Below are 20,711 nucleotides of genomic sequence, written 5' to 3' on the forward strand. Positions count from 1 at the left end.
TTAGGATGTATAGAAATAAGAGAGTGAGGATTCTGCCTGCACTGTCTTTAACCTCAGCTGCAGCTCCGCCTGCTTGTTTTCCTCCTAACCCAGCTGACCACAGTGTCAGCGTTATTCGTGCTTCAGTAAGGCAAACACACTCCAAGAACAAATACCAGGATTTAGCATGAAATAATTGACATACAAAGGTAATAAAATCAGGTTAAAAAGAATGTATTCCTTCAGATACGTCGTACTTAAAATGCTTGGTCAGGACTGAAGAGTGCCAGTGTAGCACTCCTTGCGCTGTGTTATTACTGTATATACTGTATCTCCGCTCCTCTCCAGGCACATGGTCTTAACTCGGTTCCCCACGCTTACCGGCCTGGTTAGCACCACCCCCGTGCTGCACCCCTGCTTCAGCCTGGCCAGCTCTGCTTCTTGTGATGCCTTCACAGAGCAGCAGACTAGCTTCATGGAACCAGGTCCCTGCAGCACACAGGCCCGAAGCAGCCTGGGTAAGAACGAGCGCAGAGACGATAATGGGGGAAAAGCTATCGGACGTCACAACAAAGAAAGAAAAAAAAAAAGATTTAAAGATTTTTTCCCCATGCTGGCTTCATGTTCAAACATCCAAACTGATGTAATATACAAAGGAAAAGTTCGGTAGTTTTAAACCTGGGCCCTATTTGTACAAATGTGTCGAAATGACTCATAGGAACATCTGCCGTAGCCGCGATACGACCGCTATGGCTGCAATATAATCCACTACGTAAACAAATCTTTCCTGGTTACACAAAAAGGATCTTACTCTTTAATAAAAGGACAAGCACTTTTAGTGGACGGACTTTAATCGGGCTCAGTTGCCCCTGGATAATGTTGCGGCCATTGCGGCCGTATCACGGCTACGGCAGAGGACATCTACTGGACCACATTTGTACAAATAGCAAATAGCGCCCAGGTTTAAAAATACCGATCCTCTCCTTCACAGTTATAGGAAATTAAGTTATTTATCATGACTTAGAGAGAACTGTCCGTCTCTTGCATGATCGTCTATGTTCAGCTATTCGTCACAACCGATCTGCTGCTCAAAACAGCATGTGTTTTGCTCTGCTATTAGACAGACACAACATTTAAACTATCAAATGCATGAATGACACAGTTTCCTCTCACATGCTTGAATGGCACCATTTGTTCCGTCATCAGTTATGTTGGTGTTATTTTTTGAACAGTTCGAGAAGTGCATTCAACTAAAAGTCATCGCTCCAGCTTTCATATGTTAGGTCAAATAGGATTAAAGTGATAATCTCGAAGATTTTCATTTAAATAAATGTCTGCTAAGTCTCTATCTATCACCGAATGAGGTAACACAATGGTGATTGAGCCTATGGCCCACTGATGAAAGCCTTTGCATTTGCAGTATTACACACTGGCTGTCTGGTGCGCCCAGTTAGTGACGCGTTTTCCATCAGCCAGCAGTGATTGGTCTGCCAGAGAGGGTAGGCGGAGCTAAGCGGCTGCTTTTCCGGTCAAGTGTTGTGAGTAAACAGTAATCTACTTTGGCTTAACAAACAAGGCAAGCAGTCTAAAAAGGAAAGCGACCGTCAGCGAGGAAAATCAAGAGTTACAACTGTTACAACAATGGACGTCACACATGCGACACTGTCTGGATATCTGGGAAGTGTGCTCCCACAATTACCGTTTATCGCCATAGGTGCCGCCAAAGAGAACGAAACTGAAATCTTCGAGATTATAACTTTTAACAGTTAATCAGCAGGTTTGACTAGTCACTGTGGCTATAAAAGCCAAACTGACTTGAGATGTAAACTAATAAAGTGAAGGGTAATCTGAAGAGAAACAAAATCTTTAAATGATTTATAATCTGACAAACGTCCCTGCAGTCTAAACGTATGAACATTTCAAAATGGAGCTGTGAGTTTGTTTTTGTTTTCTGTTTTTTGTGTACTTTTTCTTTTCTCCTCAACCACCAGAGCGGACACAAATGTTTGTCACCAGTCGGTTGCTAGAAATGGGATTCTCTATGAGACATATCTACTGGGCCATGGAGGCAGCAGGTACTGCTTTGTGTTCTTCATGTGCTTTCTATTTCAAACATCTGTCCATCACCGTGTGCTGCAGCCTTTTTGTATGATGCAGAAAAGTATGGAATCTGAAAGTAACAGAATAGATTTAAACTTTGAACTCTTTTTGAATTAATTGAAATCCCATTTTTTACTAAAATGTTGCACAGAGAAATGATCGGCTTCAAAGACAACCGTGTGATCAATTCTGATTCTTTCCTCATGCATGGCACACAATTTTTATGTGTTTTACATTCAAAAAGTGTATGGATACACACTGCACCAACCTACATGGTATTGTTTTTAGCTTCACCTTTTCTCCACATATTATTTATTTAAGGCCTCCCCTCACTTATTATTTCAAACAGCGTCACACAGAGCAGATGTGCGAACTTGTCCTCAGACAGCGCACAGACGCGCGATCGTCTGGTGGCGATGTCCGACATGACTTAGCGATGCAGCGCTCCGTGATCCGCCTTTTCTTTCTGAACTCTGACAGTTCACCTTCCCTGTGGTCCCTCCCAGATGTAGCAGGTGACCTGGACTCTCAGACCATCGAGGTGTTGGCCAGCTGGATGTTGGAGCACCCGCTGACCGAGGAGCAGCAGTCGGCCGAGTCAGCTCGACCGGAGGGTGCCCCTGACACCCCGTCGCCAGATGGGCCGGAGACGGTACAGTGTCCTGAGAGGCCCACGAGCCAACCCAATGAAAGGTCAGGGAGAGGGAAGGAACTGAAATTATAATTAACTATTACAAGCAGTACAATAATGCATTTTTTGTTGTTTTGCTCGTAGTCTGTTGCCGGGGCTCGACTGGATAGAGAGGGAGAACTTCTTAGATGTCCACCTCACCAGGAACAGACCTCCTCCTGCACGGCGGCGACGCTCAGGCCCGACTCAGAGAACCTCCTTCAGGAGGGCAGGTCAGAGAAGCAGCATGTGCGCAGAGCTGTGGTAGATTATGTGTTGGCTTAAATGCTAATGTTTCTAGGGGTTGGAAACAACATTGATTTTGAGTTTTGAGTTTCCCCTGATTAAAAACAAAATTCACTGATTTACTGTGCATTTTTATTTGAAGCTAACATCTTCCTCGTTTCAGACTTGCCGTCACCCAACCCGCTGCCGCAGCTCTACCAGCAGCACTCGCTGGTCAGCGATTGGCCGGAGCAGGTGGAGTTCCATCCCTACTCTGTGGAGGAGGAGTCGGAGTTGGGCTACATGGACGACCCGTACCACGAGGAAAGTTACGAGGACCTGCTCACCCCCTCGTTCTTCAGCTTGGAGAGAGACACGCTCCAGATAGTGGAGGTGAAACACACACACAGTAAACACCATGGCTGGGCAAACAAACTAAAAATACAGTCGTTGCTTATAACAAGACGTATATTGACCATCTTCTTACCCTTCTTTCAGGCCGGAGAAGAGCACAGTCAGATGGTGAAGTGCGAGCTGTGCAACACCCTCACACTGCAGTTTAACAATCACATAAAGCGCCGTCACCCAGGTTGCGGTCAGAGCGCTGCACGTAAAGGTTACGACAGCACCGGGGCATACGTGGACGTCTGGTTCAAAGGGGAGTGTGGCTCCAACTTCCCTTTCTATCTCCTGTGCAGCTCCTGCAGGGAGAAGTACCTGGCTGCAAACCTGAGCGACCCAACCTCTAAATATGAAAGGTACCGGAGATAAAAGAGGCATTAATAGATGCATGTAAAATACATATTTACCAACCAATATTGGTGTCCTATATTATGTTTCTTGCTCTTATATTTTTATAAAATTTGGTAATGAAGTCTGTTTGTCTTGTCCCTCTTTTGCTGCAGGATTAAAGGTCTGACCTCTGATTTGATCGGCCACTTGGACAGCACTTCTGATGGTAGGAAATCACTTTTACTCAACTACTCTTAACTTAAAGGGATCGTTCAGATTTCTGGACACCAAGTTGTATGAAATACTTGCTAGTAGTGTCGTGGATGCAAAGCTATTAGCTTACTCAACAAGTCCCGAACGTAGAATAAGTAGTTCTGGTGAGATGCCAGGGTCATAAAACCAAAAACGTTTTACAACACGCAGGCAATGGTGATCCATTGCCAACACAAAATCATCATCCTAGGATTTTATACGCTGCGCTGTTTTTTGGGCACTATTTTCTCTCTTGACAAATGCAATATCACTACGCCTGCGGCAGGCCGGTTCCTCAGGTGACGTTAGGCATCAGCTGTTTCTAAGAGAACACGCTGGAATTGGTAACGTTTGTTGTCACAGAGGAAAATATGTGATACAGGTTGAAGCAGATGCGCTGGCTTCCTGTGAGATCCCATTCCCGACAGCAGTAACTCTCCAACTCTGTGGGTGTTGGCTGGCACTTCTAACAAGTGCACCGCCAGTTTTCGTGCAGTCTCTGCTTGCACAGCTTCTCTCTCCCTCGTTTTATGTCCATCTGACGAAGTTCAGCATCAGTACATTCAGGTTCATACAGATATGCGTTGGATCTGTTGTAAAAGGTTAATCAGTCAGAATCAACGTGAAACAGCTACTAGGTCGGTTAACCTAAAGAACTGCCCTGCAGCAGGCGTAGTGATACTGGATTTGTCAAGAGAGAAAATAGTGGCAAAAAAAGGCGCAGTATATGAAATCCTAGGACGATGATTTTGTGTTGAAAGTGGATCACTGTTGCCTGCATGTTGTTTTTGTAGGGTAAAACTTTTTGGTTTCATGACCCCTGCATCTCACCGGAACTACTTATTATTATTATTGAACTATCCCTTTAACTTAACTTCAGTGATTTTGCAGTGAATTTTATGATATTAATGGAGCTTCGTTTGCTCAGATGATTGGGAAATGAGCCACCAAGACGAGTGCGACACAGACAAGCTGACAGGACTGGAGGACTTCGGGCTTTTGCTGAGGCCGCTGGGACTGACAGAAAAGAAGCCGGTGCCAGACCCCATCACGTTCACCGAGCCAGATCCCCTCGGAGCCCTGGTTTACAGCTCGGCTGACCCTGCGAGGGCAACAGCTCCCAAAGGTATCATGTTGGTTTTTATCAGCTTGAAGAGCAAGCTTCTGTAATTTACTGAATATATTCTTGAAAAGTTCAAAATCAATGATGGTGGAAAAATTATTTCTACAACATTAGTTCTTAATGGGAAAAAACACTTACACTTCTAAATTGGTTTTCCAGCCACTTTTTCTGCAGTTGTATTTGGACTAAAGGAATTAGTGTGTCACCAAAACCAACCACCCACAACCACACCTAAAATTCTGTTCCTGCACACCTCTAAATATTAATACACTGGCCAGTGCAGAGCATTAAGTTGCAGTAGCTAACTGTCCTGTCGTTCGTGTTGCACTGAATGTTTCTGTCACTTTATCTCTGATGAAAGATTTAGCCTACTTGTAACACACACCCACATTCCCTCTGTGCTTGTTGGCAGCAGGAGAATCCAACCTCAGCCAGACTCACTGCAGCAGAGTGACTCATCACTTGTTTATCATTACCGGGCATCTGAAGCACACGTACAGTCGTACAGTACTCCCATTTGGCCCCAGTTGACCCAGACTTTTGTCTTTTTTCTAAGCCCTCACATGATGGACTGTCAATAACAACTATTCTTTTAAAATTTGAGTTGATTTATCATAATTAAAACGCCTCCTCATGTGTGTTTTTCCTCACCAGGGAATGCACTCGTTGAGCAGAAGACCACCCTGAGCCTCGGACAGCAGGCGGTATCTCTGCGGGACTCTCACGACAGACTGAAAGCTCTGAGAAGAGTCACCTCCACGGCCCAGATTCTGCTCGCGTACAGCATGGTGATGAGAGCTCTGTCTCAAACTGCCTCCAGGTATGTTTGCCAAGCATACAGCCTTGTTTATAAAGTTTTATTCAACGGTAAATTATGTTTTTTAAGAGTCTTCTTTCATCCTCCTCACTCTCTCAGTGCATCATTGTGCAGCCAGTCTAACGGCCTGGAGTCACTGGGTCTGGCAGATATCCGTATCCTGGTTCGTTTGATGACGCTAGCTGCCGGGGGCAGAGCTCACACCTGTGTGGACAGACAGCCAGGTGTGAAGGGGCTGACGACAGAGCGAAACAACTCCACCTGCCTCAGCTTCCTGTCCTCAGCCATCGGCAGCGTGGTGTCGCACAGCCCTGCTGCTTACAGACAGCTGGTGGAGATATGCACTCAGGTCAGTTCTCTTCTTTCAGTGCGTTAATTATCAATGATGTATCTGTAAGTACATGTGGAATCTACACCATGATAACCATATCACCATATCAGTGCTATTTCAGTAAGTGTTACAGTGTGATCAGTTAAGTATTGTTGACTTCAGGACTGCACTTATTGGTTTAAAATCTAGATCAATAGACTGTGGATAAGGAGTGGATGTAGCCTCTGGTTTCAAAGGTGATGCCAATGATGAGGTGCCTTAAACTGTCATTCCTTCTAATGGCCACAGGGGGGCGACTTAAATGGCTGCAAATAGAAGTCTGATTGTATGAAATTAAATGGAAAAATGACCCTAGACGTAAACATTTTCCTCATGAGTTTATGTCTCAGTCGTTAGCTTCAACTTTCCTGCGATTCAGCATGATGTTTGATGATGAAAAGGGCGTGGCTACCTGTGATCGAAGTCTCTAATACGGGGACTTACCACGAGGGATAGAAGCGTGACAATGTGCGTCCACCCTATTAACCACATGTGGTCACTGTTGGCTCTGGGAAAAGTAGATAACGATCGCCAAAATTTGGAACTCAAGCTTTCAAAACGACATCACAAACCAGTAGATTGCGTCACAATGTTTGTGTTTAGATATCATTGGTCGTTCTAGCTTTTCTCAGCTAACATATCTGGGAATCAGCCGGCTAAGAGCACAGGAGAACGGGGCACGGAGCCGCGGTGGCCCGTGATCTTTTTGGGCTCACTATTTTTGGACATTACACTCTGTGACAACAATTATTTTAAAATTGACATCATTACTCCGCCTAAGTTGTTGGTTAACTTTGCCTTCTTTTAAGCCATTTGTTCCGGACGTTCACTGTGTCTCTCCGTCTTTCATCCCCCTGACAATTTAGTTGTGAGTGACGGCTGGCCTCTGTAATGTGGGGTACACTGGCTTTACAAGAGAGGTAGCGCAGTCTGCAGTTGTGAACGTATATTGGCCTTTAAAAGCCTAGACCCCGAATATATGACGATCCCACTTTTTCATATGTATGTCAAAGAAAAATAAGTCTTATATTAGGATAAATACGGTATTTTAGGCAATGCAAATGATGAAATTATGATCCATTGAAGCATGTTATAATCCTGGCTTCAAAGGATTGTTGATTGATGGTTAAAATTCTGACATTTAAATATCCTTTTAATCTTCCTCCTTCAGGACCTGATGGCAGCAGCTACGGGGGTGAACACTGGAGCCATCAGTGACCTGCAGCAGAGAGGCTGTCTGAACTCCAGTCTCACAGTTGCAACCCAAGGAGCCCAGACACAGAAGGAGTCCACCGAGCAGACGCCTCCTACATTCCTGGTCACACAAAGTCTGGTGTCTCTGCTCACTGAGAAGGGTGTTCAGTGTTACAGCACAGAGAGGACTGAACACGAGGCACACGGTGAGACTTACTACAATTTGTTTTATTTTTTAGTGTTTGAAATCTTAGTATAAATTCATATTGGCCTCCTTCTGATTGTGTGTCTGTTTGACCTAGATGCAGGAAATCAGGGGGTGTCTTCTTCGTCCTTGCCTCCTTCCCCTCTTCCCCACCTGAGTGCCAGAGTGGGCCCTCTGGAGCTGGCTAACGCTCTGGCAGCGTGCGTCCTGTCTGCCAGGCTGACCAGTAAGCACCGCCAGTGGGCAGCGCAGCAGCTGGTGCAGGCCTTGGCTGCCACAGGACGGGACGGCCCTAATCGGCCCCAGACTTACAGCGACCTGGCCGGAGACCTGCGCAAATGTCCCCTCAAGAGGCTGGAAGGACATTACAACAAGGTGGCTGAAGAACATTGATAAGAACATGATATGTATTGTTTTGTTAGCCGGTTTGCCTCCCCAGCATTTCACAATTTATAAAGAGGTTGAAAGATATTTCCATTATTTCTGCTGTGTTCAGGTGACGAGCTGTTCCTGGAACAGTGATCAGAGTTTGCTGGCTACATGCTCGCAGGACAAGGTGGTGCAGCTGTGGAGCATCAGTCAGTGCAGCGTGGAGTTACAGACCACCTTCTCTTGCATCACCAGGTAATGTCTTGGATCTGCCTATCATGCTAACTGTGCTTAAGATGTTCTGAACTGTAAGTTGAGATCTTTATAGATGATTTGACTGTGGATTAGTTCAGTGACAAACTGCCAAAACTTTATACATAGGATTTAATTTAGAAGGCCAAATCATCAGTAGTTGGAAACACTTATCGTAAACTTTTTCCTCCTCTGACTCCCTGCAGTAAGACGGACAGAACGAGCAGTGAGAGGGCAGGTAGATGTCATCACATGTCTCCTGTATACTGGAGCACAGGCGGAAACTTTTTGGCTGCTCCAGAGAACAAACACATCAACATCATGAACATCAGGGGTGAGTCTGGCTTCTTGTTGCTTTCTGCATAAGTGAAGAGTTAGATGTTTCTGCTGTTAAAATGATAATCTCGAAGATTTTCATTTAAATAAATGTCTGTTTAGTCTCTATCTATCGGCGAATGAGGTAACACAATGGTGATTGAGCCTATGGCCCACTGATGAAAGCCTTTGCATTTGCAGTCTCACAGACTGGGTGTCTGTGGCACAATCACAAGCAGTGCCCAGTTAGTGACGCGTTTTCCATCCTCCAGCAGTGGTTGGTCTGCCAGAGAGGGTAGGTGGAGCTAAGCGGCTGCTTTTCCGGTCAAGTGTTGCGAGTAAACAGTAATCTACTATGGCTGAACAAACAAAGAAAAGATGGATGACTACAGATACAACTTCAAAAATAAGTGAAAATCCAAAGAAAAAGAAACAAATTTGACGCTCAGATGAAGGCAAACAGTCTGAAAGGAAAGCGACCAAAAATCAAGAGTTACAACCGGAGCCAACCGTGGACGTCACACATGCAGCACTGTCTGGATATCTGGGACGTGTGCTCCCGCAATTACGGTTTATCGCCATAGGTGCCGCCAAAGAGAACGAAACAGATCTTCAAGATTATGATCTTTAATGTAAAGAATTTTTAGCAATATATGTTGCAGCAAAGGACAGGAAGGTATTAGATTTTACAATGTGTAATAAATGTTACATCCTACATTTTCTGGAGGATTATTTAAGAAGAAAGGCTCTTTACATAGTTGTTAGATCAGTTTATTCATTAGTTTTTCTTCTACTCTCCAGGATCTCACTGTCATGTAGAGGCTCAGGTGTCTCGGGTCACGGCCCTCTGCTGGGCTCAGGCCTTCAGCTTGTGGGTCCTCGACCAGCCAGCTGCCGGTAAGAACAGGCCTGCTGAGAGCCTGCTGGTGGGACGGCTGGACGGCTCCCTCTGCTGGCTGCAGGTCACACTGCAGGAGATCGACCTGCTTGTAAAGAGCACAGAACTCACCCACTGCTACAGGAAGGAAGGTGAGGAGACTGCTTCCACTGCTGTCACTGTTTTTAAATTCAGTTGTTTAAAAAGTTCACGACATGGCGTTTCTCAGCGTATAGATTTTTTTAGGTTTGGTACTGTTTTAAAACTTAGATATAAAGATACCATGTTCATATCTGTACAGTTATATATAACTCTACAGTAAGGAGGTGATTAGCTTAGCTTAGCTTAGCATACAGTCTGGTAGCAGGAGGAAGCAGCTAGTCTGACTATATCTTATCTTATTTGTTTAATCCATATACAAACTAAAAATAGTTGTCCAGGGAGATATAATATGTTGGAACTATTTCCTTGCCGGATGTGGTGACTTCCTGCAGATGTATTTTTTAGTTAGTGCAGAGCCCTGCTAGCTGTCCTCTGCTTTCAGTGTTCTTTTTTCGCTACGCTAAACTTAGCTAACCGCCAGTTTGCTGGAACTTCATTTATACTGTCCAGAAATGTAGGTGGATTCTACTGTATCTTCTTTTCGAACTCTTCAAACAAGTACATTTTTTAAATGTCAAACTATTCCTAAAAGAGACTCTTTCGTCCTCTGGTGTCTCCTAGCCCCACAGTGTGTCGCCTGGCACAGTGAGGACAAGCCCTTTGCAGCGGGCTACCCCAGTGGAAACATCCTTTTGGCCACAACAGAGACGTATGAGAACGAGCAGCCTGAGGTTCTCGCTGTCTTCCAGGTTTGTTTGTGAAATGCTCTCCACATGCAGTATGACAAAGAGCACAGTACACATTGAATAACTTTCCATCTATTTTCTCGTATTGACCTCTCTACTCTCCCTCCTGTCACTCTACAGGACAGTGTGAGTTCCCTAAAATGGGACCCTACAGGACACTTGCTGCTCTGTTTGGGGAGGTCAGAGGTCGTGAAGGTACTGGGACGAGCGGGGGGCACCTGGGTGACCCTCCACTCCCTCGTTCACACCAGCACTGTAAACATCGCAGAATGGTGCCCGCTCGCTGGCAGAGCACCTGATCCTCGGCTCATGTTGGCTGCGTGAGTGAACATGATAATTACTCATTTTATGCTGCATCTTTAATCACGTCACACAAAGAGTGTTGGGTCTCCATATTAACCTTAATTTCAAGTTCAATATTTGTATCTTTTTTTATTCTCTCCCTGTTTCTGCAGAGGTTGTCAGAATGGCTCTGTGCATGTGTGGACATTGCCACAGGGGGGTACTGCTGTATCTTTGCCCAACATACTGAACAGCCCCCTGAGCGAGGATAAAAGCTGTGAAGTCAAGGTCAGTTTGGATCTGCTGTTCTTCTTTTCACCCCTGATTCCTCCTACATCTATCTCATGAAATACAATCTTTATGTAGTAATCATTAATTTTCTGACTGCTGATGTTTGCAGCTTCGATCTGGGTAATCATTCAGCTCTGTTTCGTCTTACAGCAGGAGATTGCAAAGTGTGTGTTTGTGCTTCACGGACACATCACTGCAGTGAAGTCCCTCTCGTTTTGCTCCAGTGGACTGGCTCTGGTCTCTGGGGGGATTGGGGGACTGCTCAACATCTGGTCCTTACAGGTCAGACAATACGTCCGTTATGCTTCTACTGACTTCTGCAGATCTGTGTTTTACTCTACTTTAAATCTGTAATGTCTCAGTTTAGAGCTTTAACCCTCCAGCTTGTCTGTGCATCTTGCAGGATGGTTCAATCTCACAGACTGTTACAGGTCTGGGCTCAGTCGTCAGCACTACCTGGATACCAAACTTGGGTGTGGCAGCCTGCTTTGGGAGATCAAAGGTAATTCAGATCTGAATACCATCAAACTGTAGAGGAACTTTTCAGCTGAAAAGAAGCTCAAAACAATATCTGTCGTTCGGTATGAATATACAGCTAAGAGGCGCTGAACTTAGCTATAAAAAGAGAATAAAAGTGGCTGTGTGACTCTTCTCTTCCCAGGACGTGTTGTTGATCTGCTGCACCCCTGACTGGATCAGTCAGAATCACGTGCTCGCCTCCTGTCGGATGGTCCTCAGAGGTCAGAACATCCTGGGTCTAAATCGAGCTCCGTGTTTGGCCGTCTTCCTGGAGAGGCTGCCCTTGCTGCTGCAGGAGCAGTACAGCTACGAGCGGGTCATTAATTAAACTGCAGTTCAAAGTTGTTTTTGTGTTATTCTGTGAGCCTGAGCTTTAACTCCACTTCTACTTTCTTCTCGTATCTCAGAGCCATGTGGCAGCCGGTGACCAGCTGGTCCACAGTGCCTTCCTGCAGAGCCTCGCCTCCCTCACTGTGGGTTTGTCCTTAGAGAAACACCTGTGCCGGTTTCCACGCCCCCCACACCACAGCTGTCCTGATGCCCACTCCTGCCCCTCGGAGTGGAGCTGGCTCTCCTCTTATGCCACCACTGTCCGCAGTGCTGAGGCTATTGCCAGCGGCACTGCCTTCCCAGAATCTTTCATTGCTTCTGAGTTTAAGGAGGTGGATGAATGTGGACTGATCAAGGCACTGGTAAGTGGTGACAATTCTTTTTGTCCTATTGTTTGTTTAGAACATGGTTTGATATATTTCAGACTGAATGAAATGAAACGTTTACATAATTTAGACGTCTGATGAGACTCTTTTCTGTCTTCTAGGACAACAGTAAGTGGAGCTTCAGGATGGATGAACAGCTGATGTCATGGGCAACCACCAGACCAGAGGTAACAGCTTAGCCCGCTTGAAACAGTACAATCTTTTAAAGACCAGATCAAATCAAAGTGAATGTTTAAGATGTTATTTCACATATTTATTCTGCAGATTGTCACTTTAATGACACAGGAGGAAATACACAAACTTAACAATGTAAATGTTTATTACAAAAGCACGAATTTAAGTTTAAATACAAAGGTTATGGAGTGTTAATCAGGGATGTCGGGGTGTCTGCTGATGGGCACGTGAGTGATGTGTGTTAAGTGTTGTATCGTACGAAATAAAACTACAAAGACGGCCGAAGCCAACCAAACAATAACATGGCACCTGAAGCATGGAAAGCGGTGACAACACGAAGGAAAGACTAGGGCATAAATGCATCTAGGTGGGCTGGCCAGGTACTCCCAAATGCATGGAAGCCACGCCTACCAGGAACCTGCAACACATAAAAGAAAGAGCCAGAAACAAGGAGACATAAAGCAGGTCCTGCGAAAGCATGAAGGCCGTCACAGAGTATCTTGGCCAACAATTAAAAAACAAGTTGTTTTGTAGGTATTCTTAAGGATTTGATTTTGTCCTTTCTCACTGACATACAAGACCTACAGCCGAGCTAGCAGCCACAGGTTTGAATGTTCTAAAATTGAGTGCCATTGGCTAAAACGCCTTTTAATATCAGATGAGTCCCTCCCCAGCATCCTTGTTTTAAAGGAAGGTAATAAATATGAGGAAACTAGCACTCTGCTAGCTTTTAGAAACAACTCCGAAGCTAAATTAAGACTAGTATCTTTAGCTTAAATTATCTTAAATTTTCCTTCTGTCAGCACAGTGATATTTTCTTTTAGCTTAAGAGTTTTAGACCACACTCTAACTTCAACTTAACCTGCTGTGTTTCAGGACTGGCAACAAGGGGGGAAGAGTGAGGTGTACGTGTGGGGGAACGGACGTTACGGACAGTTGGCAGGAATGGGAACCAACCTCATGATGCCCACTCTAGCACCCTCTCTGCTACAGACACAACAGGTAGCAACTCTCTCTCTTGTAGGACACAGACTTTGATCTCGATTTTTTTGCTAATTATTTTTGTCTCTTTTTTGGGCGTTTTCATGGTCGCTCAGGTTGTGTGTGGACAGAACTGCACCTTCCTGGTCCAGTCCAACGGGACAGTGCTGGCTGTAGGAGAAGGACAATATGGCCGCCTGGGACAGGGGAATTCAGATGATCTATATGTCCCCACTATTATCTCTGCTTTTCAAGGTACACTCTTCACCCGGGGACCACAAGTCTGAGCTGGTCCATATTTCATGTTGTGACAAAATTTCAGTCTTCTCAACATTTTTATCCACACACAGGAAATAAATAAACAGTGTTCATGGCAGTGTTGCAGTTTGATGTGTTAGCTCCTTTGATCTGCGGGCAGGTTACGTGGTGACTCAGCTGGTGACGTCCTGTGGATCCGACGGACACTCCATGGCTCTGACTGAGACCGGGGAGGTGTTCAGTTGGGGGGATGGGGACTTCGGAAAACTGGGCCACGGCAACAGTGAAAGGCAGAGGAGACCCAAACAGATAGAGGCCTTACAAGGAGAGGACGTCATTCAGGTAATCTATGGGGTACTTCTTGTCCTTTAATGCAGTCGTGTTTGCAGCATTCAAAGTTTTTCTCAGTGATATAAGAACTGGTGTCTTTCCTCTCTCTTCCCAGCTTGCTTGTGGTTTCCGGCACTCAGCCGTCGTAACCGCAGATGGGAAGCTGTTCACCTTCGGCAGCGGTGAGTCTGGTCGCCTGGGTCAAAGGTCAACATCCAACAAGATGCTGCCCGAGAGGGTGGCTGCCCTGGAAGGATATCATGTTGGACAGGTTAGAAATGGTCTTAAGTCTGATGTTGATGTTGTCTCCGCAGTGCAATAAGAAAAAAAGATTAACATTGGTTCCTCTCCCAGGTGTCATGTGGTCTCAACCACACACTCGTGCTGTCCCTGGACGGCACGGTTGTGTGGGCGTTTGGAGATGGGGATTATGGCAAACTGGGAACAGGTTCCTCTACAGCCAAATATTACCCTCAGGTACGTTACTGAAGACAAAGGCTCAAATTTAGGCCGTCATTATCGTTACAGTATCGACCTGGCTGCTCCCTGGGTCATGCTCATATTTACTTTCATTTCATCCATTGCTTTAAACACTTTTCACTTATTTAAATGGAGTGCTTTTATGCAGTATTGATCGAATAGTATTTCTGGCTGTTCCTATTTTCAGAAAGTGGAGCAGCTTTGCAACAAGGGAATCAAGAAGGTCAGCTGTGGAACTCAGTTCTCTGTGGCGCTGGGCTGTGATGGACATGTTTACACATTTGGACAAGGTACACTTTACTGTAACAGCGGGTTGTAAAAACGTCTTAAAGGGCCAGTTCGCCGATTTTCAACCTCAGTCCTATCATGCTATTATGGGGAGCTAATGCCATTATGGTTGGAAAAAATGCAATTTGGCTCTGTGCCTTTGGAGGACGCTATCTGCTTCTCCAATGGGCCCTGGAAAACCTCCGCCAGATGAGGTGTTTTACGTAGTTTGGCGGAGGCCAGGGAGCTTGCTAAACTATACTTGCTCAATCTAGGAGTCCCGCCTCCGATGTCATGTCTCGTTCAAAATTGTCAGGTTCGAAATGTAGACGATTTTATAGATGATCCACCGGTATATTCTCGTCGTATTTCTGATTCTGTCCCGCTCTGAGCCATTGCCTGCAGCGAAGCGGTAGTATGTCACTCCAGCATCTCTCGCTGGGCCGTTCCTTTCAGAGGGAGCGGCGCAATGCACGCTGGGTGTTGTAGGAATGTAGAATGGGCAAAACTACAAGCTACTACTACAACTACAGCTATGGCACCAATTAGAAATATTATTGCTTCTATCAATTACAGAGAACACCAGCTTTGACTGACAGTGACTTTTTTATGCTTAGATATAACTGTACAATCTCAAAAAGACATTTAATTAAAAAAAATGAATACATCTTATTTGTACATTTTTAAATTGGACACAGTAGTTGTTTATCAGTGACAAATGTTGTAATGAAAATGATGAAAATCAACAGCTGCATGCAGAAAAAATACACTTTGTTTAAAACACAGGTCCATATGTTACCTTCTGTTTCCCTCAGAGCGCCTGATCGGCCTGCCAGACTCCATGCTGAAGAATAAATCCAACCCCCAGGTGGTGCCGTCTCTGGAGGGGCTGTTCATAGAAGACATCGCCGTGGGCTGTGAGCATGTGCTCGCCCTGTCCTCAACTGGAGACGTCTATGCCTGGGGCTGCAACAGCGAGGGACAGGTAACAAACATCCTCTGATATAAAACTCTACACCTGAAGAATATGAAGTTTGCACATCAGAAGTGTGCATTCTCATCTTATTTGTGTTTTCCAGCTTGGTCTTGGACACTCCAACCCTGTGAAGGAAGCCACTCTCGTAACAGGCCTCCAGGGGAAAAACATCAGACAGATATCTGCTGGTCGCTGTCACAGCTCAGCATGGACCACCCCATCTACCTCCATTAAACACTCAGGTACTCACACATCCCGTGCACACACACAAATACTGTTTGCAGATATGAAAGCAAACACACTAAGGATTCTGATTGGTTATCTCCAGGTGGCCCTGGAAACTTCCAGTTAGGCCTTCCCCAGTCAGTCCCTCCTCAGTACAACACTCTGAAAGACTGCGGCCCCGATGTCCTCAGCATGCGCCTCAGGGTTCTCTACCACTTTTCTGATCTCATGTACAAATCCTGGAGGCTGCTCAACCTGGACGCCAGGAACCCGGTAATCTTTGATCCCATTTCCTGCCCTTTTTAATGTTTAATAATTCCTGCTGATGCCTCATTTACTTCCCACTAATGTATTCCCCATCCTTCCCTCTATCCAGGTGTCCACTTCACGCTACAGTTCAGGGACGACAGCCATCATCCGGGGTGAACTCAGAGGCCTTTTATCACCCAAGGTCAACACGCTGCCTCTGGTGCGCTCCATTGGCAGGACAATGACGCAGGGCAAAACATATGGGCCACAGATTACTGTGAAACGGATTTCCACACGGTAAGGACGACCGTGATGCTCGCTATGTTGGCAGAATCTGTATGTGTAGGGGTCAGCAGGTGGAAAACTAGAGGTGATGAAGAGAACTTGAAGCACTGTTTTCTATTGGACATCTTTGTCTTTTGGATGCAGTTTTTAGTGTGTTTTATATCCGTTAGTGTGTTTTCATCAGAACTTTTCCCCTCCCACAGAGGGCGTTCGAGCAAGCCCATCTTCGTGCAGATCGCCAAGCAAGTGGTGAGCCTGAATCCCCTCGAGCTGCGCCTTCCGTCTCGAGCCTGGAAGGTCAAGCTGGTCGGAGAGGGAGCGGACGATGCCGGAGGAGTGTTTGATGACACCATCACTGAGATGTGCCAGGTAGGATGCAAATCACACAGAGAGAGGGTCAACAAAGAGAGCCTGGAATATTCTCTGCTTTCTGTAGAGTGGTAAATGACAGGCTTTTTTTCAACAGGAGCTGCAGTCTGGTGTGGTGGATCTGCTGATTCATACTCCCAACAGCTTTGCAGATGTGGGCTGTAACACTGACAGGTGCACATCATTTTTTTTAACAGTACCCTTAAAGTGTAACAGAACAGGACATTTTCTAAAAGAATCCTTATCTTTGGAATTACAGGTTTCTGTTGAACCCAGCCACACTCTCAGAGGATTACATGGTCCAGTTTCGCTTCCTGGGCATCCTCATGGCGGTGGCTATCCGCACCAAGAAGCCTCTGGACTTACATCTGGCTCCGTGGGTGTGGAAGCAGCTCTGCTCGATGCCGTTGGGAGGGCCGGACCTGGAGGAGGTCGACCTGCTCACCTACCGCACCCTGCAGGGCATCCTTCACCTGGACAACAGCGGGATCACAGAGGATAACTTCCATGTGGTGAGATAGGATGCATGACCTTAAATCTCCTCACCTTCTTTCTGCACGCTAACCATTTTCCTGTCAAATATCATCCTCTGCAGATGATCCCGCTGGACTCGTTTATGGCCCACAGTGCAGATGGAAGGCTGGTTCCCGTGGTTCCTGGAGGGCAGAACATTTCCCTCACGTTTGCTAATCGGAACGAATATGTGGAGCGGGCGCTGGACTACAGGCTGCATGAGATGGATTCACAGGTTTGATTTGGGTTTATATAGCAGACATGTTAAGCTGCAACCTTGTATAAACATGCAAACTGCTATATTTTTAGACACAAGGGAAGACTGATCGCTTAAGGACAGGCTGATTTAAAGATACATTATGCTAAAATCAGCGGCCATAAAAAAAGCCTATTGATTAAGGTCCATATAGGTGTGCATTTCTCTCCATTGTATCCGCTGCATCCATTGTAAACACCCAGCCTGCCCACCAGCTTCCATTAGCGCTCAGTAGCCTGTTTGTTGTGCTCTTGTTCCCTTCATCTCGCCCTCTGAAGTATCAAAGTACCCGTGCTTGTTGTGTTGTGTCCAGGTGGCAGCAGTCAGAGAGGGCATGTCCACCATCATCCCCGTGCCCCTCCTCTCCCTGCTGACAGCGCAGCAGCTGGAGCAGCTGGTCTGCGGCCTGCCGGAGGTCTCGGTCGAGATGCTGAAGAAGCTGGTGCGTTACCGTGACATCACAGAGAGCCACCAGCTCATTGGCTGGTTCTGGCAGAGCTTGGAGGAGTTCACCAACGAGGAGCGAGTGCTGTTCCTGCGTTTCGTCTCTGGCCGGTCCAGGTTGCCTTCCAACCCTGCTGACATCACGCAGAAGTTCCAAATCATCAAGGTTGACAGGGTGAGGCCATCGCTGACAAAGTAACAAGCATGTTCACAAGAACAAACACATGTTTACATTTATCTATATAGCACTTATCGGAACAAGCTTACAAAGATAAGAGACAGCAGATTGATTAGAATTCAGAAATACTTTCCTATAAAGAAAAAGTTTCAAGAGAGGGTTTAAAGGAAGATGTGGCCTGTCTGATTGCAATCAGCAGAATATTCCGCAGTCTGGCACCTTTGATCACAAGCCGGGATGCAAGAACGACCAGCAGAGCCGCATCCACTGATCACAGAGAACAGCCAGACACATGGAGAGTCAAAAGATCTTTTATGTGCTTTGGAGCAAGGCCACATAAAGCTTTAAAAGTGATCAATACAATTTGAGCTGGCAAGCACAGGAGTGATATGGATGTATTTTTTGGTGCCTGTTAAAATTCACTCAGCCTTGTCTGAACCATTTGGAGTCGGGAATAGGGAGCTCTGACTGATGCTGGTATAAAGTGCATTAGTCTAGGCAGGGAAAAATAACTTTGGAGACAGGAAGGATCTTATTAGGTTCTTTATATAAGCCTGGATACAGAGATCTGCATCATTACACACCCAGATTTTGGCCTTTAGTTTGGTGTTATTGTCCAGTGAACCAAGCTAACTGTGGAGAAGGCTTGAGGATAAGGTTCGACCAGATATTATATCAATTACCGTAAAATCCATAATATAAGTGACACCCTGTTTTTGGGGTGTATACAAGTCATTTCAACACTATTTCAATTTATTTTAATTTAAAATACTTTCAAAACACACACAAATTACAGCCTTCCACCTTTTGCAAGTTTGCAATCCTGCTAGCTACCGGTGCTGTAGGTGAGCCCAGCCTACGGTAACGTTGATTGTTGTGAGGGTTGCGGCTGCAATGGCGATCATGACGGTGCATGTCCGTGACGAAGCGAGGAACAGCGAGGAAAACAGCACTGCGGCATATTGTAAATAGGAGACGTTAACAGCCGACAACTTAACACAATTCCAACCTCTCTCTATACCGGTATATAGGACGCAGCCCACTTTTTAGAGAGAAAAACATGTGTTAAAAGTGCGTCTTATACACCGGATTATACGGTAACTTATTTCCTCCATCATTTCCTTCAGCCAATCAACGGCCTTCCTACCGCTCAGACCTGCTTCTTCCTGTTCCGCCTCCCCCCGTACACGAGCCAGGCCATCCTCGCCGAGCGTCTGCGTTACTCCATCCACAACTGCCCCTCCATCGACATGGACAACTACATGCTGACCCACAACACAGACCCTGCGGACAGCTCGGACACAGAGGACTGAAGCTGCCACACATGAACAACAGTGTGATGAATGTATCTTCTCTCATGCCATGCACATTATGCACTGAACACTGACTTTTTATTCGCCAAACCTGTATGGTAGTGTACTGTTTATATGTCGGTTGATTTGAAGATTCGTGTAGTTTTGGGTTTTTCCAACTGTGCAAGATGTTGTAATTATGCAGTGACGACTCTGAATCAAAACTACAGGGATACTGAATACGATTTTTGAATATATAGGTGAATAAGCCACAATAACGGAGTTAATGTGCCTGTTTGTTTGAAAATAATGTAATAATTTATTGACCTGCCCCGTGCAGGCAGTATTATTGTAAAATAAAGAGTGTTTAAATAAGGATTTTGGTGTCTCATTAAAATGTCTGCATCCATATTTAAGAAGCTGATTAAGAAAGTTAGCCTCCAAGCCTTTTTATTTTCCAACATAATTCTACTCTGCATCAAAGCCATCACTAGGGGCTGTGGTGTTACCATGTTAAAGGGTTAGCTTAGCATTTTAGAAATGCATTTATTCCACATTTTTTTTGCCAAAAAATTAGATCACAAGTGTAGTTTCACTTTTACATCTGTCTGTTACATAGTAGCGACGCTTAGCTTAGCATAAAGATGGAAATGAGGAATAAGCAAGCCTGCCTCTGTCCAAAGGTAACATTGTGTTAGGTTAGCTTAGCATAGCATAAAGATGGACATGGGGAATAAGCAAGCCTGCCTCTGTCCAAAGGTAACATAGTGTTACGTTAGCTTAGCATAAAGATTGAAAACAGGAAATAAGCTAGCCTGCCTCTGTCCAAGGGTAACATAGTCTTAGCTTTTCTTAGCATAAAGATTGGAAACAGGGAATAATATAGCCTGCCTCCATCCAAAGGTAACATAGTCTTAGCTTAGCATAAAGATTGAAAACAGGGAATAAGCTAGCCTGCCTCTGTCCAAGGGTAACATAGTGTTAGCTTAGCTTAGCATCAAGATTTGCAACAGGGAATAAGCTAGAATGCCTCTGTCCAAAGGTAACATCGTCTTATTTAAGCACAAAGATTGGAAATGGGGAATAAGCAAACCTGCCTCTGTCCAAAGATAACATAGTCTTAGATTAGCTTAGCATAAAGATTAAGAAGCTGATTAAGCAAATTGGCCTCCAAGCCTTTTTATTCCATTTCCGCAAACCACATAAAAGCTTACACACAAAGCTACAACCTTCCTTACAAAAAGAGATCTTAATTCAATTCCCCCGAGTTTAATGTTGTCCTGAGTCAGCACAGCTGG

At 45.3% G+C, this 20,711-nt stretch overlaps 1 protein-coding gene across 1 annotated transcript in view; it reads left to right on the forward strand.

Moving 5' to 3' along the window:
* LOC138601807 (probable E3 ubiquitin-protein ligase HERC1) overlaps positions 1-19,781 on the forward strand; it is a 42,023-nt gene extending 22,242 nt beyond the window's left edge. The window contains exons 42-80 of the mRNA XM_069673037.1: positions 328-497; positions 1,971-2,054; positions 2,586-2,772; positions 2,855-2,982; positions 3,159-3,367; positions 3,473-3,732; positions 3,880-3,932; positions 4,887-5,084; positions 5,736-5,901; positions 5,998-6,247; positions 7,440-7,668; positions 7,765-8,042; positions 8,164-8,291; positions 8,495-8,622; positions 9,405-9,632; positions 10,204-10,331; positions 10,449-10,648; positions 10,784-10,898; positions 11,052-11,183; positions 11,305-11,403; positions 11,563-11,736; positions 11,828-12,112; positions 12,238-12,303; positions 13,187-13,312; positions 13,408-13,546; positions 13,710-13,891; positions 13,995-14,150; positions 14,234-14,356; positions 14,547-14,649; positions 15,442-15,611; positions 15,706-15,844; positions 15,931-16,100; positions 16,204-16,373; positions 16,565-16,730; positions 16,828-16,904; positions 16,990-17,242; positions 17,326-17,478; positions 17,813-18,118; positions 19,249-19,781. Coding sequence (XP_069529138.1) covers positions 328-497; positions 1,971-2,054; positions 2,586-2,772; positions 2,855-2,982; positions 3,159-3,367; positions 3,473-3,732; positions 3,880-3,932; positions 4,887-5,084; positions 5,736-5,901; positions 5,998-6,247; positions 7,440-7,668; positions 7,765-8,042; positions 8,164-8,291; positions 8,495-8,622; positions 9,405-9,632; positions 10,204-10,331; positions 10,449-10,648; positions 10,784-10,898; positions 11,052-11,183; positions 11,305-11,403; positions 11,563-11,736; positions 11,828-12,112; positions 12,238-12,303; positions 13,187-13,312; positions 13,408-13,546; positions 13,710-13,891; positions 13,995-14,150; positions 14,234-14,356; positions 14,547-14,649; positions 15,442-15,611; positions 15,706-15,844; positions 15,931-16,100; positions 16,204-16,373; positions 16,565-16,730; positions 16,828-16,904; positions 16,990-17,242; positions 17,326-17,478; positions 17,813-18,118; positions 19,249-19,434 — 6,514 coding nt within the window. The 3' untranslated portion in view covers positions 19,435-19,781. The remainder of the gene's footprint in view (positions 1-327; positions 498-1,970; positions 2,055-2,585; positions 2,773-2,854; positions 2,983-3,158; positions 3,368-3,472; positions 3,733-3,879; positions 3,933-4,886; positions 5,085-5,735; positions 5,902-5,997; positions 6,248-7,439; positions 7,669-7,764; positions 8,043-8,163; positions 8,292-8,494; positions 8,623-9,404; positions 9,633-10,203; positions 10,332-10,448; positions 10,649-10,783; positions 10,899-11,051; positions 11,184-11,304; positions 11,404-11,562; positions 11,737-11,827; positions 12,113-12,237; positions 12,304-13,186; positions 13,313-13,407; positions 13,547-13,709; positions 13,892-13,994; positions 14,151-14,233; positions 14,357-14,546; positions 14,650-15,441; positions 15,612-15,705; positions 15,845-15,930; positions 16,101-16,203; positions 16,374-16,564; positions 16,731-16,827; positions 16,905-16,989; positions 17,243-17,325; positions 17,479-17,812; positions 18,119-19,248) is intronic.
* Positions 19,782-20,711: the final 930 nt, after the last annotated feature.

The sequence above is a fragment of the Semicossyphus pulcher genome, unplaced genomic scaffold, assembly GCF_022749685.1.
Source record: "Semicossyphus pulcher isolate SPU_LCO1_2020_fin unplaced genomic scaffold, fSemPul1.0.p SCAF_22, whole genome shotgun sequence".
NCBI classification, from domain to species: Eukaryota; Metazoa; Chordata; class Actinopteri; order Labriformes; family Labridae; genus Semicossyphus; species Semicossyphus pulcher.